This window comes from Lonchura striata, chromosome 37 (assembly GCF_046129695.1).
Source record: "Lonchura striata isolate bLonStr1 chromosome 37, bLonStr1.mat, whole genome shotgun sequence".
NCBI classification, from domain to species: Eukaryota; Metazoa; Chordata; class Aves; order Passeriformes; family Estrildidae; genus Lonchura; species Lonchura striata.
In genome coordinates this window covers 1,664,310-1,686,834 of record NC_134639.1, presented here as the reverse complement: position 1 = coordinate 1,686,834, position 22,525 = coordinate 1,664,310, and the positions used below count along the sequence as shown (strand labels likewise).

The following is a 22,525-nucleotide window of genomic DNA, read 5'->3' as shown; positions in this document are numbered from 1 at the left end:
CACTTCCGGTTCATCCCTACAATGCGACAGGAACCATCAGTGAAAAGAGCGTAGCAGGTCTCTTCTGCTGGTAGTTGGTTGTATGGTGGAGCCTCTTCAGCCCTTGTCACTTGTACCTGCTCCTCATCATCAGTGAGACCAAAGTTTTCACCTTCTGGCCAGTTCGTAATTATCTCCAAAATCCCAGGGCGATTCAGGTTTCCAATACGGGCGCGTTGAGTGATGAGGGCAATCCATTTGCTCCATGTGGCGTCAGTGGCATGGTGGGTAGTAGGAACCTTTCCTTTAAACATCCACCCCAGCACCGGTAGTCGGGGTGCCAGGAGGAGTTGTGTTTCTGTGCCAATTACCTCCGAGGCGGCTTGAACTCCTTCAAAGGCAGCCAAGATTTCCTTCTCTGTGGGAGTGTAGTTGGCTTCAGACCCTCTGTAACTTCGGCTCCAGAATCCCAGTGGTCGGCCTCGAGTCTCCCCAGGCACTTTCTGCCAAAGGCTCCAGGACAACCCATGGTTCCCGGCTGCAGAGTAGAGCACATTCTTGACCTCTGGTCCCGTTCTGACTGGGCCAAGGGCTACAGCATGAGCGATCTCCTGCTTGATCTGGGTGAAGGCTTGTTGCTGCTCAGGGCCCCAGTGGAAATCATTCTTCTTTCGGGTAACCAGATAAAGAGGGCTCACAATCTGGCTATACTCAGGAATGTGCATTCTCCAGAAACCTATGGCACCCAGGAAAGCTTGTGTTTCCTTTTTGCTGGTTGGTGGGGACATAGCTGTGATCTTGTTGATGACCTCAGTGGGAATCTGGCGCCGTCCATCTTGCCATTTCACTCCCAGGAACTGGATCTCTCGGGCAGGTCCCTTGACTTTGCTCTTCTTGATGGCAAAGCCAGCTTCTAGTAGTATCTGGATGATCCTCTCACCTTTCTCAAACACTTCTGCCGCTGTGCTCCCCCACACAATGATGTCATCAATGTATTGCAGGTGTTCTGGAGCCTCACCCTTTTCCAGTGCAGCCTGGATCAGTCCATGGCAGATGGTGGGGCTGTGTTTCCACCCCTGGGGCAGTCGGTTCCAGGTGTACTGCACGCCCCTCCAGGTGAAAGCAAACTGAGGCCTGCATTCTGCTGCCAGAGGAATGGAGAAAAACGCATTAGCAATATCAATGGTGGCATACCACTTTGCTGCCTTGGTCTCCAGCTCGTACTGGAGTTCCAGCATGTCCGGCACAGCAGCGCTCAGCGGTGGAGTCACTTCATTTAAGCCACGATAGTCCACAGTCAATCTCCATTCTTTGTCAGATTTGCGCACAGGCCAGATGGGGCTGTTGAAGGGTGAGTGGGTTTTGCTGACCACCCCTTGGCTCTCCAGCTCCCGAATCATTTTGTGGATGGGGATCACGGCATCTCGATCCGTCCGATACTGCCGGCGGTGCACTGTCGAGGTCGCAATTGGCACGCGTTGTTCTTCCACCCTTAGGAGTCCTACTGCAGAGGGGTTTTCTGACAGTCCAGGCAAGGTGTTCAATTGCTTAATGTCTTCTGCCTCTACAGCGGCTATTCCAAAAGCCCACCTGAGTCCCTTTGGGTCTTTGTAATATCCGTTCCGGAGGAAGTCTATGCCTAGGATACACGGAGCATCTGGGCCAGTCACTATAGGGTGTTTCTTCCACTCCTTCCCAGTCAGGCTCACCTCAGCTTCCACCAGAGTCAATTGTTGTGATCCCCCTGTCACACCAGCAATGGAAACAGGCTCTGCCCCCACATGTCCCGATGGTATCAGAGTACACTGTGCACCAGTATCAACCAAAGCATCATATTTTTGTGGCTCTGATGTGCCAGGCCATCGGATCCACACTGTCCAGAAGATCCGGTTTTCCCGTGCCTCTCCCTGGCTAGAGACAGGGCCCCTCTAACACTGGTTATCATTCCTTCCCTGGGCATACATACTAGAGGTCCCTTCAAGGGGGTCTGACAGATCGTACCCACAAGCTTGGTCACGGGAGGTTGAGGCTACCTTCACTTTGGTGGAACTCCCCCGGTTAGAGTTTCCCTCCTTGAGTTGACGGACCCGTGCTGCCAGGACAGAAGTGGGTTTCCCATCCCACCTCCCCATGTCTTCCCCATGGTCACGCAGGAAGAACCACAGATTAGCCCTTGGGGTGTACCCTCTCTCTCTAGCTGGGGATTGTTGGGTGCTGATTCTGGGGCCTGTGACTCTCACGGGTGCTGTATTAACCTTCCTTATCTCCTCCCTCATCTCCTCTTTAAACTCCTTAATCACAGCTGAGATATGAGCCTGCATTGGGCCATTAATCATACTCTCATAATTCCTAAGTTTGTTGGCAACAGAACCTATTGTCTCCCGGTGGGTGTCAGCATTGATCGTTGCAATGAAGGTGGCGTATTGAGATGGCCCAAGATTTGCCAGACTCCACAGCATTTGTCCCGTACACCTGACCTTGTCAGGATCATTATTGTGTCGTCCATCCCTCCCAAAGAGTACCTCCAATACTGCCACTTCTCTCAGCTGTTGGATCCCTTCCTCGAGGGTCTTCCAGCGCATTCTATGATGGTGCTCTTGCATTCTCTCTCTGTGGATAAACCTCTCCCTGACACTCATTAAGAGCCGCTCCCAGAGAGAAAGGGACCCTGGTTCCCTTACAAAAACCTGATTTATACCTGAGTCCTGGGTCAAGGGTCCCAAGTTCCTTGCCTCACCACCGTCCAGCTGCACGCCTGTACCCATAAGATCCCAAACCCGGAGTAGCCAGGTAGCATAAGCCTCACGCCCTCGTCGCACAATGTCTTTATGCAGATTGCGAAGACTTTCGTACGTCAGGGACTCGGTGATGATAGCAATCTCTGGGTCCCCTGTGGGTTGTGAGGTTCCTCCATTCCTGTCCCTATCTGCAGGGTGCTCTGCTTTCACCTTAGACTTCCTTGTTTCTACCGGGGCCACTGCTGCTGACCGTGACTGCCTTTGTGGTTCAGCTGGAACCTGGACAGTTGTAACATCTGTGGGTTCCACAGCTGTACTATTAGACTGTCCCTCCTCAAGGCAAAGGGCCGGTTTCTCACCAGCTGGGGAAATGCACTCCTTCAGCATCTCTCGTATCTCCTTAACCAGAACCCTCACCCAATCTGGGCGGTTCATTTCTGAGGTGGGCTGTGGGGCAGGGTCAGGCTCTGGAGCAGCAGCATCTCGAGTCTGTGGTGTAGGTGTGAGGGTAGTTATCCAGGTTAATCTTCCCTTATCTCTGAATGCTAAATATAACAGGACTATCAGCAACACCACCCATTGTATGGTATCATTAGCACTTATAAAGGATCTTAACCCTTTGAGAACTGGTGGAGCAGACCCAAAAAGATGGTTAAAAGGTTGAGAGAAAGTTTGCCCAGGTGCTATTTCCTCGCAGTAGGTACCGTTATTAAAGTAACCCCAAAAACATACAGTTAACGTGTGATAGCTATGAATCCATGTACCTGCCTTCCAGAGGAAATTAAAGATCCATGAATTCCTCACCCAATTAACCCAGAAGCCAAACTTGATAACAGACACCGTAGCCTTAGTTATAGGACCCATTTTTAGATAAGGGTCTGCAAATGGGAAAAGTATAGCTACGATCACATGCCACCCAAACCAAGGTAAACTAGACCACATGGTGATGCTGAAGATGTTTTTACACACAACAAAACCAAATTACTTAAGAACTGTTAATCCTTTTTCCCTCTCAATGCCCTCGTGCCCCACGTTGGGCGCCAAATTCTGTCTTGGTTCGACAAGACAGGAGTCTGTGAAAGAGGGCAAAGCCTCCTGTGCAATGGAGAACGGCAAACCCCCCTCCCTCTGAATTACGAGGATCTTTAAATTAAAAGGCTCTCAGGCAAAGATATGGGAGTGGGAGTAACAATTCTTTACTAGGAGAAAACTAGACAACAATTTAAAAAGGCAAATGCAATCGGTACAAACAAAACCAGTGAAAGAAAAAAAAAAAGGTCCAGAACCTGCGGGGTGCCAGTATCAGTTCTACTGGGACAATTTGCTTCCCTTGCAGTGGCTGGTGAATTGTAGCTGCAGTGGTGATCTCTAGAAGGGTATAGTTTCCCTCTGAAGATCTGGTGGCAGTGGGGCCGGTCTTCCTCTGCGCCGGGGTTGCCTCTGAGCTCCGCCGCCGTCGGCTCAACGCGCCGGCTGCTTCGCTGCGAGTGCCGCCGAAGAGAGAGCGAGAGAGAGCTGCTTCCCCAGGAATCCCGCGAAGAAAGAGAGAGAGAGCTGCTTTCCCCGGGAATCCCGCGCAGAGAGAGAGAGAGAGCTGCTTCTCTCGGAGTCCCGCGAAGAAGAGGGAGAGAGCTGCTTCCCCCCTCTGGGTGGGACCCCCTTCATTGAATCAGTCGAAGGTGTATACACAAACCATTGTCTCTGAGAGAGATAACAAAAAACCTGTCCAACCGGTTCGCCTTCGACAGATGGCAAATGGAATACAAGCTTATCTTACAACCCAGGACAAGCCCTTCTCACCCTGCCCCCCACCTTCCCCAGGTGTTCTGGAGACAGACATCACCCTCGTCCCCATCATCATCCTCACGTTACTCATCAGCGAGCAGCTGGGGGAGATCTGAGCTTCAAGGGGGTCTGGGGGAGGCAGTGCTATGAGAGATCCTGTGCTCACCCCTCCAGTCCCCCCAGACCTGTCTAGGGTGGCAGCCGCTCCACACCACCTGAAGAGGCTCATGGTGGCTGCCAGCATGGAGCATGAAGGGGGAGCCTGTGGGGCTATGGGCAGGTTTGTGGGGTCCAGCAGCAGCTGCAGGGACTGGAGAGCATCGGGCTCTGGGGAAGTTACATTGGGATTTGGGGGATCTTCAGAGACTGGGAGGTTCAAGGTCCAAGTGGCATATTGAGATTTGATGGGGCTGGGGGTTCTGGGTGGGTTTGGGGGCCTTTCCCAGCAAAGTATAGGGGGTATGGGGGAGCACAGGGGCACTTTGAAGTCATGGGAGTTAATGAGGGGCTTGGGGGAGTACAGGAGGTGTAGGGGTGCACAGACCCTCGTGTCGGGGATGTGATGAAGGGGGGTGCCCAGCCCTCCCCATACCCCCATGCTGGCTGCTCCCTCCACCCCATCAGCTTCCTCATCTTCCTCCTCGTGCTCATCCTGCTGGGCAAGTGCTTTTCCATCACAGGTACCACGGAGGGTATGGGGAGGTGATTGGGGAGCACGGGGGCAGCTGTGGGTCACTATGGGGCAGTCAGGGGTCCCTATAGAACATTTGCAGGGGGTCTGTGGGGTAGTTTGGGGGTCTCTATGGGGCACCCAGAGGGTTGTTGCTTTCAGAGACCACATCAGACTGGGGAACTCCATCCAGCTCTCCATGAACGTCACCCTGTACAGTGTCACCCATATCACCCTGCTCGCCTACAAGGCCCAGGTGAGACCCCTACACCCACCTGTATTTTTGCTGTATATAGAGGGTTTGTGGGTATTTGGGGGGTATTTTGGGATGGAGGGGCAGTTCTTTGCCCACAAGGAGGTACATTTTGGGGGGCAGTTCTTTGACCACCATGAGGTGCTTTATAATTGAGGTTCAGGTGAGACCCATGTGCCCAGCTGTATTTGGGGAATATGGGAGGCATTTGAAGGGATATGGGGTATTTGGATGGTGTTTGCTTTGTGGAGTTTGTCTTTGGGGGGAGAGGCAGTTTTTTGATCCTGGTCGGGTGATGCACCCCTACAAGTCACCTGTGGGGCACAGGCTCATTGTGCTGCAGTTCAGGGCCTTCAGCTGGTTGTGCAGTGCCATTTCCATCACTGTCACCATGGTCCTTGAGCACCGCTACTTCTACCTGCCCTTCCTGGGGGCTTATGCCCTCTGGTGACTCTTGGGGTACCTGGAGGACACCTGAGGTCTCTCACACAAGGGTCTCTCAAGGGGGTCTCATGAGGGTCTCACAGGGGTGTCACAAGGGTAAGTCTCATAGAAGTCTCAAAGTGTTCTTGCAGGCAGAAAACTCTTTAAGGAAAAATGCCACTCAGTTTCCACTGGGCGAGTCCTCAGGCAGAATTGAAGGGCTGATGTTACTTCAGACCCTCTGGAAGGAACCTCCAGGTCATATTTACAAGAGGCGAGCAACAAGTACCATGATCAGAGCTGGAGGGGCCCTGGCTCCAGCCAGGTGTGGGAAAAGGACAATGGGGTCTGTTGGATTGTGTGGATCCATGGCCTGGCACAGCAGAGCCACAGGAGCAGCCTTAGTTGACATGGGTGGATAATGTACCCTGATGCCATCATGCAGGGGCAGAATCCATCGCTGTTTCTGGGATGACAGGGGGGTCCCAACAGGGACTATACTGGGGGCTGAAGTGCTCCTGACTGGGCATGAGTGACAGAAAAATGCAGTTGTTACTGGCCTAGAGGCTCCGTGTATCCTGGGCATACGTCACCTCAGGAGAGGTATTTCAAAAACCCAAAAGGACACCGCCGGGCTTTGGGAGAGCTGCTGTGGATAAAGAAGAACTTTAGACAGCTGAATCTCTTGTTTGGTCTTTCAGAGGACCCTTCTGCTGTGGGACTGCTGAGGGTTGAAGAACAGCAGGTACTGATGGCCAGCCCAGCAGTGTCCCATCGGCAACATGGCACCAAGTGGAACTTCAGGAGGCTGTCCATGAGCTGATCCGGGCGCTGGAGAGCTGGGCGTGCTCAGCAAGACTCGCTCACCCCTCAGTAGCCCCACATGGCCCCTGCCTGAGTCCCGTGGAGAGTGGACACTGGCAGCGGACTGTCATGGCCTGAATGAAGTCCCACCATCACTGAGTGCTGCCATGCTGGACGTGTTGGAACTTCAGCGTGAGCTGGAGTCCAAGGCAGCAAAGTGGTGCCACAGCAGAGAAAGCTTTTGAGAAAGAGGATAAGGTGATTCAGATCCTCCTGAAGGCTGGTTTTGCCATAAAACAGAGTAAAGTCAAGTGACCTGCCCAAGAAATTCAGTTTTTAGAAGTAAAATAGCAAGATGGACATTGTCAGATTCCAGCGGATGTGGTCAACAAAATAGCAGCCATATCCCCACTGACCCACAGGAAGGAAACACAGGCTTTCCTGGCACTGTGGTATTTTGGAATATGCATATTCCAGGTTACAGTCAGATTGTAAACCCTCTCTATCATATGACAGACATCGAAGAAGATTGATTTCAAGTGGGGTCCTTCACAGCAACAAGCTTTTGAACAAATTAAAGAGGAGATTCTTCCTTACAGTAGCCGTTGGGGCAGTCAGGAGAGGACAAGGTATGGAAAAAATGCTCCACACTGCAGCCAGGGAGAATGGTCCACCCTGGAGCCTCCAGCAGAAGGGACCTGGGGAAGTTGGAGGACCACCCTATGGTTCTTGAGTCTGGGATACAAAGGATCTGAGGCCAGCTATACCCATACAGCACTCTGCAGCTTATGAGGAGGTTCCATCTGTTTCAGAAGGGACTGGCACTGAAGCACAGCTCCCACTGGCACCCGACTGCCAGTGCTGGGATGGGATGTTCAAAGGGAATGATATCTTGGAAGTCATTACAAACTGGCCCTGTGGCAAAATTTTCAGATTATCATCAGAAGGGGAAGAGGTGAAGGTGGCACGTGCTAGGGAGGCCCTGACTACCAGGAAATGAAAAGCGTCACTCTCATGTTCCTGATGGTTCCTGCCATATTGTAGGGATGCATCAAAAATGGAAAGCTGCTGTGTGGAGTCCTACTCCATTAACCCCTTTGCCTCCTAAGAGATAAAAAAAAGGGAAAACAATACAAAAAGGTGACTGTCACTAGGCTATACTTGCCACCTTGGTGTGTCAGAAAAAACTCTTCAGAGGAGGTTTCACTGATTAGACTGGTCCTCAAAGCTTCGAGGGTTGTCGGCCACCCCCAGAGAAATCCCCCAGAAAATTGGGGTTTTTCTCTCTGATAGTGATTTAGAATCCAGAGGAGATCCAATGGAGATGCTTCCAAAAGGCTCAGTAAAGCCTCAAGGTCAGGGCCCAGTTGTGCATCAATTGAAAATGTGGGTGTTAGAGTAGTGGTTGCTGCTGCCTATAATCTGTCTCCTGCGGAAAAGCAAGTTGAGATAACCTTCAGTCAATGCAGTCAGACCCTCAATTAGCACCCACCACAGCTGGCTCAGTGACAGAGGCAAGAAAGGCTCTTTTTGCAGGGTTTTATTTCAGTGGAGGATATCACATGTGGCTGAAGGGAGCTCAGCGAGATAAAAGAGGGGGACCATGTGGAAGAGACAGCTTGAGAAGGGGAAGGGGTGGGGGACAGGGCTAAGGGCTGGGCAGAGGGGTTTGGTCTCCAGGGAAAGGGGGGTGGCCACCAGGGCTACCGATCCTGTGAGGGGACAGGGAAAGGAGAAACCAGGGGAAGTTGCACAGGGGAAGTTGACACAGAGACTCAAATGCGAGACTGCTTTTCCCCCCAGGAGGACTGGCTCTGTGGTGAGCAGTTACTGCTGTTGCCAGGGCTGAGGACTTGGGAGTGAGGTGGGAGAGTTCATGGGATGCTACATGCTACATGGCAACTTATGGAAGCCACTGAAGGACAAGGTGGCTCCAGGCACGTTACAGAGCTTAAAGCCTAAAGCCGTCTAGCTAGCTTTGGACATGGCTGAATGAGAGAAATGGCCAACTCTACCTCAGCACTGACTCATGGATGGTGGCAAGTGCTCTGTGGGGTGGTTGGAACAATGGAAAAAGGACAATTGGCAGCACAAGGGAAACCCGTTGGGGCTGCTGGGCTGGGGCAGGACATCACTGCCCAGGGGACAAGCTGGTTGTGAAAGTCCCTCCTGTGGGTGCTCACGTACCCAAGAGTCGGGCACTGAAGAGCATCATAGCAATGGACAAGGGGATGGGGCTGCCAGGATTAAAGTGTCCCAGGTGGGTCTGGACTGGCCACACTTGGCTGAGTTATTTCTGGCTCAGTGGGCCCACGATGCCTCAGGTAGCCAGTGTTTCAGGGGCAGATGAGAGGCTGTCCGGGCGAAGTAAAGACCTTCCTGTCCTGGAACATTTTGTGTGGGAGCAATCCGTGGATGGATCCAAATTTTGAGCTTAGCGCCAAATTTAGGAGGTTGGGCTCAGAAAGTGAATGAAAGCACATTTCCTTGGGAGGAGAAACACCTAGTCTTACTGTTAGTGCTGCAGATGATTGTTGGCCCAGGAAAGGAAAAGGCAAACAAGACCTATCTCTCCAGACACCTATTCTGTTGGAGAAATCCTTGGACATATTCGTTAGTAGAGATGGTTTCCAAATTCCTCATATGTGCTCCTGAAAGGGAATGACAATATTTTTCCTTGGAAAATAAAGCACTAGTCACAGTGTTTTAGGATGAAAACGTTTTGCTGGCGTTCACCTCCACCTGGCAGATGATCATCTGCAGCACTGTCAGTCGGACAAGGTGTTTCCCTTCACAAGAATAGGTGCTGTTATTCACGTTGAAGAACCTAGCTGCAGCATTTGGAGCTGAGTTCCAGTATTGAATACATCTAGGGCTCTAGACATTGCTCTCACACCAAACAGACTAGGGCAGGAAACTCTTGCTGGCATTTTCCTCCCCTCTCCAGTTTATAATCTGAGGCTAGCTGCTTTCCTTCCCATGTAAAAGCACTGTCATTCCATTTCAGGAGTCAAAACTTTTGTAAACCACCTCCAATATCAAATATGTCCAAGGATTGCTGCCAAACAAAGACTCCAGGACAGAAAGGTTTTGCTGACTTGTCTCTCTACTAGGCAGATGATCATCTGTGGCACCAACATTAGGACTGGGAGTTTCATTTTCTAGGAAAGGTACTGTCATTCACTTGGAGGGCCTGGGTTCTGGCATTTGGATTCAAGCTCCAATATTGAATGTCTAAGGATTGCTGCCACACAAAGCATGTGAGAACAGAAAGCTGTTGCTGGCTTTTACCTTCACTTTGCAGTCATGTGAACACCACCAGCAGGACTATGTGTTTGCCTTCCCAAAGAAAGGTACTGTCATTCATGTCCAGGAGCACAGTTACAGCATTTGGAGCCACACACCAATACTAAATACTTCCAGTGGATGTCTAACACAGGACGATCCAGAGCAGAAAGGTCTTTGTGGCCTTTACCTCCCCTGAGAAGCATATCTGCGCTAGAAACAGTGGGTTATGTCCTTTCCTTCCTGTAGAAAATCACTTTATTCCTCTTCAGGAGTCCACCATCTTACTTTGGATACAACTTTCCAACATGACATATATCCAAGGATTGCTCTCACACAGTATGTGCCAGGTCAGAAAATTATTACTGAATTCTACCTCCCTGGGCAGCATGTAATCTGCACGTTGAACCCTGGGCCTAGGGGCTTTCCTTCCCCTGTAAAAGTGTTTCAATCATCTTTAAGGAGCTCATCCACTGAAATCTGGATACCACCTCCAGCACTGAAAACATCCAAGGATTGCTCCCACACAAAATGTGGACAGACAGTGTGTTAGCATTCAGGAACACACATAATCACGGGATATGATCATCTGCAGGTGCTTTTATTGAGAACTCTGGCAATCAGGGGTACAGACCCAAATCTGACTCCAACATGGCTTTTGAGCTTAATGTATTTTATATTCTATCGTTATATAATCTACATATTAATTATTAAAATTATATTGTTCTGTTGTATACATTGACATGAGTTTCTCATGATCTTTCTGAGGCCACTTACCACAGTTTCTCATAATTATTCTTATGATTAAACAGTAATTATATTTAATTACTAAACAATCATCACATCTAACAGTCATATCATTTATCATGTACTAGCTACACAGGTGCAGTTCTAGCAAGGTACAAATCCTTCATGTACCTAGGACATTTATTTTTTTTTTCAGGGCCTACAAAGCTTAATTTTCCTTTTAACCCTAAATCCCCTTGATTTTAAAACCCTTTTACTATCAAGATCAGTGAAAGCTTTCTGATCTGGCAGTTTTTGTATGAGAGTCATCTCTGGGCACATATAATATGGGAGGTGGTATCCACATTTGAATAATCGCTTCTGGATGAGAATGAGAGTTCTTTTCTGTAGGAAGGAAAGCACGTGGCCCCAGTGTTTGTGGTGCTGATGAGAGGCTGCACAGGGGAGCCAGGGAACGCCAGCCAAGACCTCTCTATCGTGGCACCTTTTAGTGGGATCCATCCTTGGACATAATAATGGAAGTGTTACCTAATTTGGGTAATGGGTAAAATCCCTGGTCATACTCAATTAATTGCACTTACAACTGACAAGCACGTGTGGTGTAGAATGCATGTACTAAGTTACCTTACTTCCTAGCTTAAATAAAAGAAGTAATTCTACCTTGTGGGTTGAATTTGTTAATTTAAACTTGTTAAATTTGTTTCCTGCTGGCAGGGATTGCTCCTGCAATAAGGATAAGCTGTCCTTTGATGGTTAACTTGATCCTCATTGGGGGTGTGCTGGGATTGTTGCTGATACCATTCCTGGATAGAAACAGTATGTGTCTCCTGGACAGGTTACCCCTTAGTGGCTCAAGTTGTTTAATCACTCAGAATAATGACAAAAGTCCTTTTTCCAACTCAGAATCCCCCTGTTCCATCTCTTTTAATGCGGTTGAGTTGAATGGTGAATATTTCTTTGGTCTTTCATGGTGCTAGGCCTTGATATCCTTCAGGAGGAATCTCAACCTCTATTTTATGAAGTGCTTGCCCACTGCTGTTGCTGCTTCCAGTGTTTTCAGCGGGGTCTTCTGCAATGGCAATGTCAACAGCAAACACTGGCTAAACACTGGCAAGTTCTATGAGACTGGAGTGTGTTAAAATGATCACTGTCCACTGTCTCAGACAGGAGAGATAGAAGTGGGACTGAGTGGTAGTTCCTTTCTTCTCTTAACCTGTCACCACCCCATCAATGCCCAGGCACATGGGTGCTTATATTGTGGCTGTTAGGTTTACAGCATTGGCTACGTCAGCTGTTAGTGGGGACAAACTGGTCAGAACTTCCGAAATTCCACTTCTCCCTGCAGCAGAAATCCAGCACGGGGATACTAGCAGTGCTTGGACCAGGGGTGCAGGTGCCACATGGAGTCAGCACAGTCTCTGGACTCCTTTTAGGCTTTGGGCCAATGTTCAAACATTAACGTTGAGTCCCTGCCATCAGGCAGACAACAGATTTGATTGTTCAGAATATCAGATTTGACTGTTCAAAACACCGCAATATTGTCATTGTGATCCTTGATTGCAAAGCAAGTAGCCAATATCCACATCTCATCCAGGACCTATAAATTAACCTTAGCAGCTTGGTAGATAATATTTGCTCCTTTTAGTAAAGTAATTTTGACACTTGGCATCCGAGTCACACACCCAGCTTCTCGGCATCCTGCTTTGTTAGTGCTGAATGCTGTGTTCCTGTATCTGTTAGAAATGTAATTAGTCATTGGCAAGAGCCAGTGTGAATGTGGATGTGTGGGTCATTAGTACGTATGTATTGATGGGGTTTGTATTGATGTATTGATAGAGATTAGTACATATGTATTGATGGGGTTTGTATTGATGTATTGATAGGGATTAGTACATATGTATTGATGGGGTTTTGTATTGATGTATTGATAGGGATTAGTACATATGTATTGATGGGGTTCCACTTACTGCATTTCAGTCTCACTTGGCTTGTGCCTGGGATGCTTCTGCCAGTCAGCCACCTGAATGGACTCTGCACAACACAGGGGGAATTGGGAGCTTGCTTAAGCATCACCTTTACCATTTCTTTCAGTTTTCATATTTTCTCCTTTTCCTTCTGGAAATGTTTCTGCAAATGTTCAATTCAGTAACGGGGATAAATCAGGTTACCTCTCAAGTCTAGTTTCTCTCTTCTATACTTTTCCCTATTCAAATTCTCAAATAATTGTCTTTCTTTACACTCTGCCGAAGAAATTTGGGTCCTGAGATGATCTTTCTCAGTCATAAGTTTGTCCACTTGGATTCTCAGTTTTTCTCCAGTCTCCATCTCAGAAGCCAGTGGTGACTTTGATACCTCATTTTTTGTGTGAGTCTTATTTTTGGTGAGCCTCCTTAACTGCAGCCGGCAGCACCCAACTCGCTGAGGATGGCAAAAGTTGTTTCTGAGACTCCAATTAACAACATTAGCCTGTGGGGCCATAGTAATTATAGGTCTCTCAGGAGTTCCAACTCCCACATCAGCATTTTATCCTGCTTGTGGCAAGGGAGTGCTGATATGCAGATGAAAATTGCAACTTTACAATTTTAATAAAGATTTGTTGGGAAAGGGTAATTTTATTTTTTTTTTCTAGGGCTGGGCACACACCAGGATTTCCCTTGCTGCAGGGATCTCTCTTTAAAGGGCATGAGCGCCCCTTGGGGATTCTCGATCTTTTCTTTATCTTGCACTAATTTACATATATATATAGAATCTTAGAATAGGTTCATGCATATTCATTCTGTTGATTTTGCCTTACAATTTACAGTTGGCCCTTTGTACAGAGAACTCTCTAATTCCTTTGTCTCTTTTTTCAGACTTCTTTTTCTCTTAGTTTTAGAGTTCAAGGGGCCCCTCTTATCTCTTCACCTTGGAGATTACATTCTTTTCTCCTTGGCTGGGACAGTTTTACAAGCACAGCAAAGTTAACAGACTAAACAGCATATTTCACTCATGTTAGCAAGCCACTATGCAGTACACTTCACCTAAAGCCAGATGGATTTTCTACCCTGTTAAATCTTACTCTGTTTCAGTGCGATTTTCCTTTTCCCCTAGCACTATATCCTCCAGAACAGTAGTGGATTTATTTATTTTATTTATCACTTTATTTTTTTTTATTTAATTTATCAATTTATTTAAGTTATTTTTTACTTATTTATTTAATCACTTTATTTATTTTATTTATTTTTTTTTATTACTTTAAGTTATTTTATTTATTTATTTATTTTATTTATCACTTTAAGTTATTTATTTTATTTATTTATTTATTTATTTTATTTATCACTTCTCGAGAAATCCCTTTCTGCATTCCATCGTGCACTGGGACCCCGGTGCTCCCTTTTGGGCACTCCACTTCCTTGCTGCCATTCTAATCTCCTGATTGTTGCTCTCTTTACTGACTGTTCAGTAAAGAAAAAATAATAAAAAAATCCTTCTGATGTCAAATGTACATAGTAAATCACTAATGGGCACTTACTAATTCAAAAATTTACATTAAAATAATTTACTTATCATCTTAAGGAAAGGGGGGAATGAGACAGAATGAACAGTGTAGAAATCCATTTGGATTTAAGTAAAATGTGCCACTTTGAGCTTGCTAAATGTGCTGTTTAGTCTAATAACTGCAGCACTTGCAAAACTACCCTGGCTAAAGAAAATTAATGCAAATTTCCACACTAAAAGATAAGAGGTAAGAAAGACTCCTCAGACCTTAAAACAAACAAAGCAAAGTGACCAAGAGTTCTTTTTGTACTTTCTGACATATACCTGAGTATAACTAGCTATAAGTATAATGTGAAATCAGCAGAGGTGAGGGCTCCTGGGCGCCGGGGTCCCCATGGCAGGGGGCTCAGCTGTCTCTGTATACACAGATGCAGGCAGATAATCACGAAAAGCTGCTCTCACCTGGAATGAGCAAGGACCATGGAATCATAACATTTTAGAGGGACAGAAATCAGACACTTTGCAGACTTTAGAACTTTTAGCTATTGTTTGTGCATTTTGTCGATGGATGCATGACCCTATAAATGTTGTGTCTGATTCCTTGTATGCAGTTGGAGTAGCACAGCGTATTGAAGATGCATTGCTGCGAGAAGTACAGAATCAATGCCTGATTCCACTTTCTGCACAATTGCAATCAGCTATTAGACAAAGATCTTCTCCATATGCTGTTTTTCACATCAGGAGTCACAAGTGGATGGAAGGATTAGGGGAGGGCAATGCTTGTGCTGATCAGCTGGTATCAGTGACTGTACCCATGGAGAATTCTACAAAAGCATGCAATGCTCATGCCTCATTTCATCAGAATGCAAAAGGGCAACGATGTTGCTTTGATATTACCATGGAGGAAGCCCGAGGAATTGTCAGAGCATGTCCAGACTGTAGTCATCACAATGGACCAGGTCTTGGCCTGGGGGTAAATCCCCGAGGTCCAGGCCCCACTGAGTTGTGGCAAATGGACGTGACTCATGTGAATGAATTTGGGCATTTACGTTATGTCCATGTGGTCATTGACACCTACAGTCACTTCATTTGGGCCTCCCCACAAGCTGGAGAGAAAGCAGTTCATGTTATTCAACATTTAACACTGTGCTTTGCTATCTTAGGGGTACCTAGAGTTATTAAAACAGATAATGGTCCTGCATAAGTAGGGAAGAAAGTTAATTGCTTTTGGCAGCAATGGGGTGTTAAGCATATTACAGGAATACCACACTCTCCCACAGGACAAGCTATAGTAGAAAGGGAAAACCAAACTCTAAAACAGTATCTTGCAAAATTTAAGATAATTACTGATCCTCAGGAAAGATTGGGAAAAGCATTGTTTACTTTAAATCATCTTTGTATATTTGGTGTTCATGATATGCCACCTGCCTAGGTACATGGGATACTTGCAAAACAAGGTGTTGATAAGCCAATGACCGTAATGCATAGGCATCCTGCTACAGGGATATGGTCAGGACCACCACCTGTAAATGATATGGGTAGAGGTCATATGTGTGTGTCTACACCTACAGGGCCCTTGTGGGTTCCCAGGAAGTGGACACGTCCTGTTTCAACACGGCTGCCAACACCTCTGCCGAAGACCGAAGACTCCACAGACGACGACTTCGGCTTGAGCCTATTCTACAGGAAATAAATTATGTTCTAAGGAACAAAATTATACTTTTGACTCTGATACTGTCAATTTTGTTGCAAGCTAATGCTTGGGCTCCTGCACAACCAAGAACAAACATATGGGTTACTTTAGCTAAGCTGACAAATCGGAGTGCTGTCTGTCTCTATCCTCACCTGGAAATCCATTCTCTACCTGTCTGGTAGGGATACCTGTTGACAATTGGCCTTGCCCTCAGAACACACCATCTTGTAAGGTGACAAATCCCCAAAATAATGTGGATAATTGGGATTCTTGGGTTCCTCACCTTCCCCCTGCTCCTCTTGAACCACAAGAGTTAGAGCTTTTGGGATCAATTCAAGCTGATGCATGCATTGTTTTTAATTGGACTGGTATGGAGCAACAAAATCCTGACAAGTATCCGGCATCAGTAAATTCCAGTCTCCCAATATATAGAAATTCTTCCTATTGGTGTAATTACACTTCAGCACATGTTTCAGTTTCTTCCAGTTCTCCACTGCAGCTACCTGCTGGGTACTTTCTCATCTGTGGAGATTGTGCCTGGTCTGGTATCCCTTCTAAACTCAAAAGAGGTCCTCGCAAAATTGGTTGACTGTCTCTACTGACACCTACTATGTCCATGATATTACAGATGTACCGACAACATAGACAAAAAAGGATGACCCATGCATTTCAGAGCAATTGTAGGGATGATGCTAAGTTTTGGTCCACAGAAGCAATTGTTACTTCTTCTATATTTGTCCCTGGAGCAGAAGCAGGTAGATCACTTACACTGTTAAACAGACTAGGTTGTTGGCTTGCCAACATCTGCTGCATTATCTAGTCTCTTGTTGGATGTAGATTCTATTTGGCATGCTACTTTACAGAATCGTGCTGCTATTGACTTTTTACTATTGGCTCAGGGACATGGCTGTGAAGATTCTGAGGGAATGTGCTGCATGAATCTGTCTGATCATTCTAAGTCGATACATAAGCAGATTAGTGAATTGCACAGGCTTACTGCTCAGTTACAACAACAACATGGCTTTGGGTTAGATGACTGGATAAAATCATTAAGTCTAGGACCATGGTTTCGCTCTATCATTCAATATCTGATTATGCTTGGTTTAGTGATTTTGCTGATTATATGCTTGCTATATTTGTGCTTGCCTTCAGAGAGCTATGCACCAAATTGCCTCATCAGTCACTGATCAGGCAATGTTGGTGCAAGAGAAAAAGAGGAGAATTGTTGGAGAATGGTTGCAGGAGAGGGGTCATGGATCAATGGAACAGTTATTCATTGATACCTCTCTCTAAGACCCCAGAATCAGAATCAGCCTGTGTCTGGCCTGGGAACAGAGTTTGGGAAACCAGCTCTGTGTCTAGGCCTGGGAAACTGTACAAGGTCTGTCTAGGCCTGGGAAATAGAACAAGGTCGCAATGAGATAATAAGGACAGGCATAGCCTTGAAGATATGCTCTGTCCTTGGAAGGCATGACTTAGCAATGAGAACTTGGCTTGGAGAACTTAGCTACAGCTGTAAATGCACATAGGAGACATAAAACAAAGACCTTTGTAAACTTGACCAATGAGAGCTGTTGCTGACTTTGCTTGTAGCAAACCCTATAAAAACTGACAGGATTTTTGAAAAAATGAAGCTCGCTTATCAATCATACTGATTGTGCTTCCCTCTGCCCGTGGCATCATTTAATGCCGACATTGAAATCCACGTGGCTGGCTCTGATCCCTCGGCCATCCTGTGGGTGCGCTGTGATGGCACTCAGGGTGATCTGTTCCATAACCTTGCCAGGCACCGAGGTCAGGCTGACAGGCCTGGAGTTCCTCCTTCCAGCCCTTCTTGGGGATGGGCTCACACTCGTACCTCCAGTGCTCTGGGACCTCCCTGCTGAGCCAGCACTGATGGTAAATGATGGAGAGCAGCTTGGGGAGCTCATCCACCAGCTCCCTCATCCCCCTAGGATGGATCCCATCTGCTCCCAGAGAGACCTGTGAGCATTTGAGTGGCTCAGCAGGACCCCAGCTGCTTCCTCCTGGATTACAGGGGGATTGTTCTGCTCCCTGTCCCCATCCACCAGCTCAGATCACTTGTCCTGAGCACAACTTGACTTACTCTTGAAAACTGAGGCAAAGGGGTTAAGTACCTCAGCCTTTTCCTCATCCTTGGTAACCATATCCCCCACAATAAGAAATGGAGGTTGTCCTTACCATTCCTTTTGCCATAATGTAGTTATAAAAACATTTTTATTCTCCTTCACAGAAGTGGCCTGGTTAAGTCCTAATTGACCTTTCACCGCTCTAATTTGCTTTCTGCATGACCTAATGTCTTGGTTTGACAAGACAGGAGTCTGTGAAAGAGGGCAAAGCCTCCTGTGCAATGGAGAACGGCAAACCCCCCTCCCTCTGAATTACCAGGATCTTTAAATTAAAAGGCTCTCAGGCAAAGATGTGGGAATGGGAGTAACAATTCTTTACTAGGAGAAAACTAGACAACAATTTAAAAAGGCAAATGCAATTGGTACAAACAAAACCAGTGAGAAAGTCCAGAACCTGAGGAGTCGGGGTGCCTGTAGCAGTTCTGCTGGGACAATTGCTCCCCTTGCAATGGTTGATGAGTTGCAGCTGAAGTGGTGATCTTTAGAAGGGTACAGTTTTCCTCTGAAGATCTGGTGGCAGTGGGGCCGGTCTTCCTCTGCGCCGGGGTTGCCTCTGAGCTCCGCTGCCGTCGCCTCAGCGCGCTCCGGCTGCTTCGCTGTGAGTGCCGCCGAAGAGAGCTGCTTCTCTGGGAATCCCGCGAAGAGAGAGCCAGCTGCCTCTCTCCCCAAACAGCTACCCCTTTATACAATAATAGAGTGCTTGGCTTCCCCCTCTGGGTGGGACCCCTCACAATGGGATAGTGTTATATTTACCAGCCCGGCAGTGAGTCAGTCAATAGTGTATAAACAAACCATTGCCTCTACGGGGCAAACCATTGTCTCTGAGAGAGATAACAAAAACCTGTCCAACCGGTTTGCCTTCAACAGATGGCAAATGGAATACAAGCTTATCTTACAACCCAGGACACCTAATAACATCCATAAACATGTCCTGAGTTTCCTGGTCCTCCCTCCCAAAGTGATGCATCCTAATTTTTCCCCTGAGTTCCTGGAAAAAGCCCCAAGCTCTGCCAATGCTGGTGCCTGTCACCTGCCACAGAGACCTGTGGCCCCGGGGGACTTGTGTGCCAAAGGACAGCCAAAGCCAACGTGCCTTGGTGTCTATGTGATCCTTTCTGCAGGTGGCTGCAGGCAGGAGCACCGGGAGCAGCCCTTGGTATCTGTCAAAAGCTGTTGCTCCTTCCTAGAATGATTTTTGCTTGGAAGTGATAATCTGCAACACAAAAACACCATCCAATGTTGACTTCCAGAGGACAATGGCATTATTACAGAGATACTGTCAAGTTTCCTTGTGTCCTTCTGTTTTTTCTAGCTTTCCGGGAAAGAACATCAGCCCAGCATCTGATGCCCAATGCTCCGGTTGCTGCCTGTCTGGCTGTGGCCAGCAGCTCATGTCCAAAGAAAAGTGGGTGCTGCCTTCTGAGCAAGGGAATGGACAGGCATGAGCAGAGAATTTCCCTGCTGAAGCTGGGAGGAACCTGGGGAAGTGCAGAAGATTGGGATAATGCTGGCATGAGAGAAGCCGTTCCGTGTCTCTGATGATGGTGCCAGCAGTGTGAAGGAAGAGCCAAGAGAAGCACTGGAAGCAGACACATCCTGCCGCTTTCTGCTGTTCCATGGACACAGAACACACTTGTTCCCATAGCTCCCGAAGGCTTGATGCAGGAAGAAAAACATTCAACAGGAGCACCAAAGGCCAGGGGGCTTTCGGCCACTTTCCCTTGCCCACCGCACGCTTGGGCAACTAGCCGAGTGCAAGCGCCCTTTTTCCCCTCCTCTTCATTGGCCTGAAGAATCTGGGCACTAAGAGAAAGCTCCTGGACCTCCGGGTATGACAACAACCATTTATTAATGCTACTCTGGGGTGAAAGGACGGGCTTGCAGAGGGCAGCTGTTCCTCGCAGGCTCAGGTGGCCCCAGCAGACGCAGCCTGGCAGATCAGTTCTCCACAGCGCTGCAGCAGAACAGCCAGCCACGGCGGCACGGGAAAGGCCGTGACTTCCAGAGCCAGCGGAGTTGATCCTGCACATTCTGGAGTCGGGAGGAGGGAATGGCCTGTACAGCTAAATTGATGTACAGGGTTTGAAGGGCCAGGCATGAGATGGCAGGGCTGACGTCATCCGCCAGGTCCTGAAGGGCTGCGAGAGAGAGGAAAAGAGCCACCGTCAGAGCCTGCGTCTGCAGAAACATGGGGAGACCCTCCTTCCACATCCATGCCAGGCAGCTCTTGCCATGGCCTGGAGGAAGCAGGAGACAAGAAGGGCGAGCTGGAAGGTGCTGGCCACGAATGTGCCACAGGCCCCCGAAAGGTCTGTGTGCTGTGCCCACGCTGCCCTTGGTGCGTGCCGGGCCAGGGAAGGCAGCTGCCAGCGGCAGCCCCCGCTGAGAGCCCGCTGGCCTCACTCACCCCTGCAGAGGATGCGGAACTCTTGCTGCTGTCCTCTGAGGCAGCGCCCGGCCATCCCTTGGGAACAGAGAGCGTGAGCTGGCTTCAGAGCCACAGCTGCCGCCCGCGGGCGCTGCCCGGCCCGAGGCCACACGGGCTCCTGGCCCGGCAGGGCTCGGCCCGGGCCCCTGGCGCATCCTGCCGCCCCAGGGCACGGCTGCCAGAGGGCGGCGGCAGCGCCGAGGCCAGGCGGGGCTCCAGATGGCCGCGCGCGGATGCTGCTGCCGGGGCAGCAGGCAGGGCTGGGGCCGAGCTGCGGCGGGGCGGGGAAGGAGCCGGGCTCGTGGCTCACCCATGAACCTGACGGCCGCCTCTCGCAGGGGCTCCTGTGGGCTCTGCACGTAGGGCAGGGCCCGGCGCAGGTGCTCGGCCGCTCGGCTCCTGTCCTCTGCCAGCTGCAGAGAGCGGCGGGGCACGAAGGGAAGGGTTGGTGCGGGCCCTGCCCCTCGGCCGGGCGCTCCCTCCGCCCGGCGCCGCTCCCCCTGCCCGCACAGCGCCGAGGCCCGGCCAGCAGCCGCCGGCGCCGGGCTCTGCAGGGAGCAGAGGGCCCGGCGAGCCACGGTGCCGCCCCGCGGCAGAGCCCGGCTGCCTCGGGGCTCCCTCAGCACTGGCCTTGGGGCCAGAGGAGCCTGGAGCAGAGCCCGCGCGGCCCAGGGAAGGCAGCGGCGTGTGGGGCGCCGGCCGGTGCCCCTGCGGGCAGCACTGGGCAGGGGCCGCAGCTGCCAGGGCATAGACTGGGCACCGTGGGCAGGCGGCTTCTCCAGGCCGGGGCTGGGGCTTCCGGGCTGTGCTTACCAAGCGCTCGGCAAAGCTCCACATCTGATCCGTTTTCACCAGCTGCTGAAGATCCCTTCTCTTCAGGAACCTTACTGCAGAAAGCAGCGTTTCTCGAGAGGCCTGCAGGGCGGCAGAGAGCCGGAGATGGCACCGCAGCCCAGGGCACAGGAACCACGTCCCCGTGCCAAGGCCAGGAGGGAGCTGGAGCCCATGAGGAGGAGCCAGGCTCTGGGGAGACAGCTGAGCCCCCTGCCATGGGGACCCCGGCGCCCAGGAGCCCTCACCTGTGCCACACGCCAGTTCTCATCGTGGCAGTTGAAGAAGAGTGGGAGCAGGCTCTGGCTCACAGGCTTCTTCAGGGGCTTTTTTCCCTTGGCCACCACCAAATTCATCACCTCTTGGAAGAGGCAAACGGAGAGCAGCTTCACAAGGCTGTTGTCCTGTTGGAATGGAAGCAAAACCCCTCCACACCAGCTGCTTCAGGCCCCCCTGTGCACAGGCACAAGGCACCGGGCTTCCAGGCAACACCCGGTGCCCAAGGCTGGGGGCACAGAGCCTTACATTGTCAAAGAGTTGCCAGAGCGCCTCAGCCAGCTGCAGGGCGATGGGGCTGGCTATTGCAAGGTCTTTGTTGCAAAGCACAGAGCTGAGAACAACGATGGACATCTCAACAATGTCTTCATCCACAGCCCACAGGAGTTTGCCAAGGCTTTCAGTCAGGCTGTACATTCTTTCGTTCTGTGTGGAAAACAAGGCTGTACAACCCCACGCTGCTGCTGCTGCTGCTGCAGGGCTCAGAGGCCGAAGGCCTGTCCCAGAGCACTCAGGCAGCTGAACAGCCACCTTGGAGAGCTGGGAGCAGCTGCCACAGCTCCCAAAGGAGCCAAGCCCAAGGAGCTGCTTTCCCCAGCCCCACGCTGCCAGCACAGCTTCAGCTGCTGCCTCCTTCTCACCATCGAGGGGTCCTGGCTGAGCACCACGAGGCCTCTGAGCGCCACGCGACGCATCTCTCTGGACTTGCTCTGCAGGTGCCTTGTCATGATCTGCAGGACGTTTTCACCGTATTCGCTCAAGTCCAGGCAGTCCAGGACCTGAAAGGCACAGAGCAGTGACAGGAGTGCCCAGCTGGCAGGAGCTCAGAACTGCACAGGGCTGAACCAAAGCAGCAGCACAGGGCACCATCCCAGGCAGCTGCGGCTACCAGAGGGCAGAGGCGTGGGAGGCAGCTGAGCGAGGCAGCGCTGGCCATCAGGCTCACCTCCACCAGGAAGGCCAGAGCGGGCAGTTCCCAGTCTGAA

General features: G+C 49.7%; 1 protein-coding gene across 1 annotated transcript in view; it reads left to right on the top strand.

The window, feature by feature from the left end:
- The window catches only part of LOC110469521 (uncharacterized), a 612,305-nt gene that overhangs the window by 436,111 nt on the left and 153,669 nt on the right, over positions 1-22,525 (top strand). Inside the window, 1 exon segment of the mRNA XM_077789808.1 lies at positions 2,838-2,844. Within this exon segment, the coding sequence (XP_077645934.1) occupies positions 2,838-2,844 (7 nt within the window).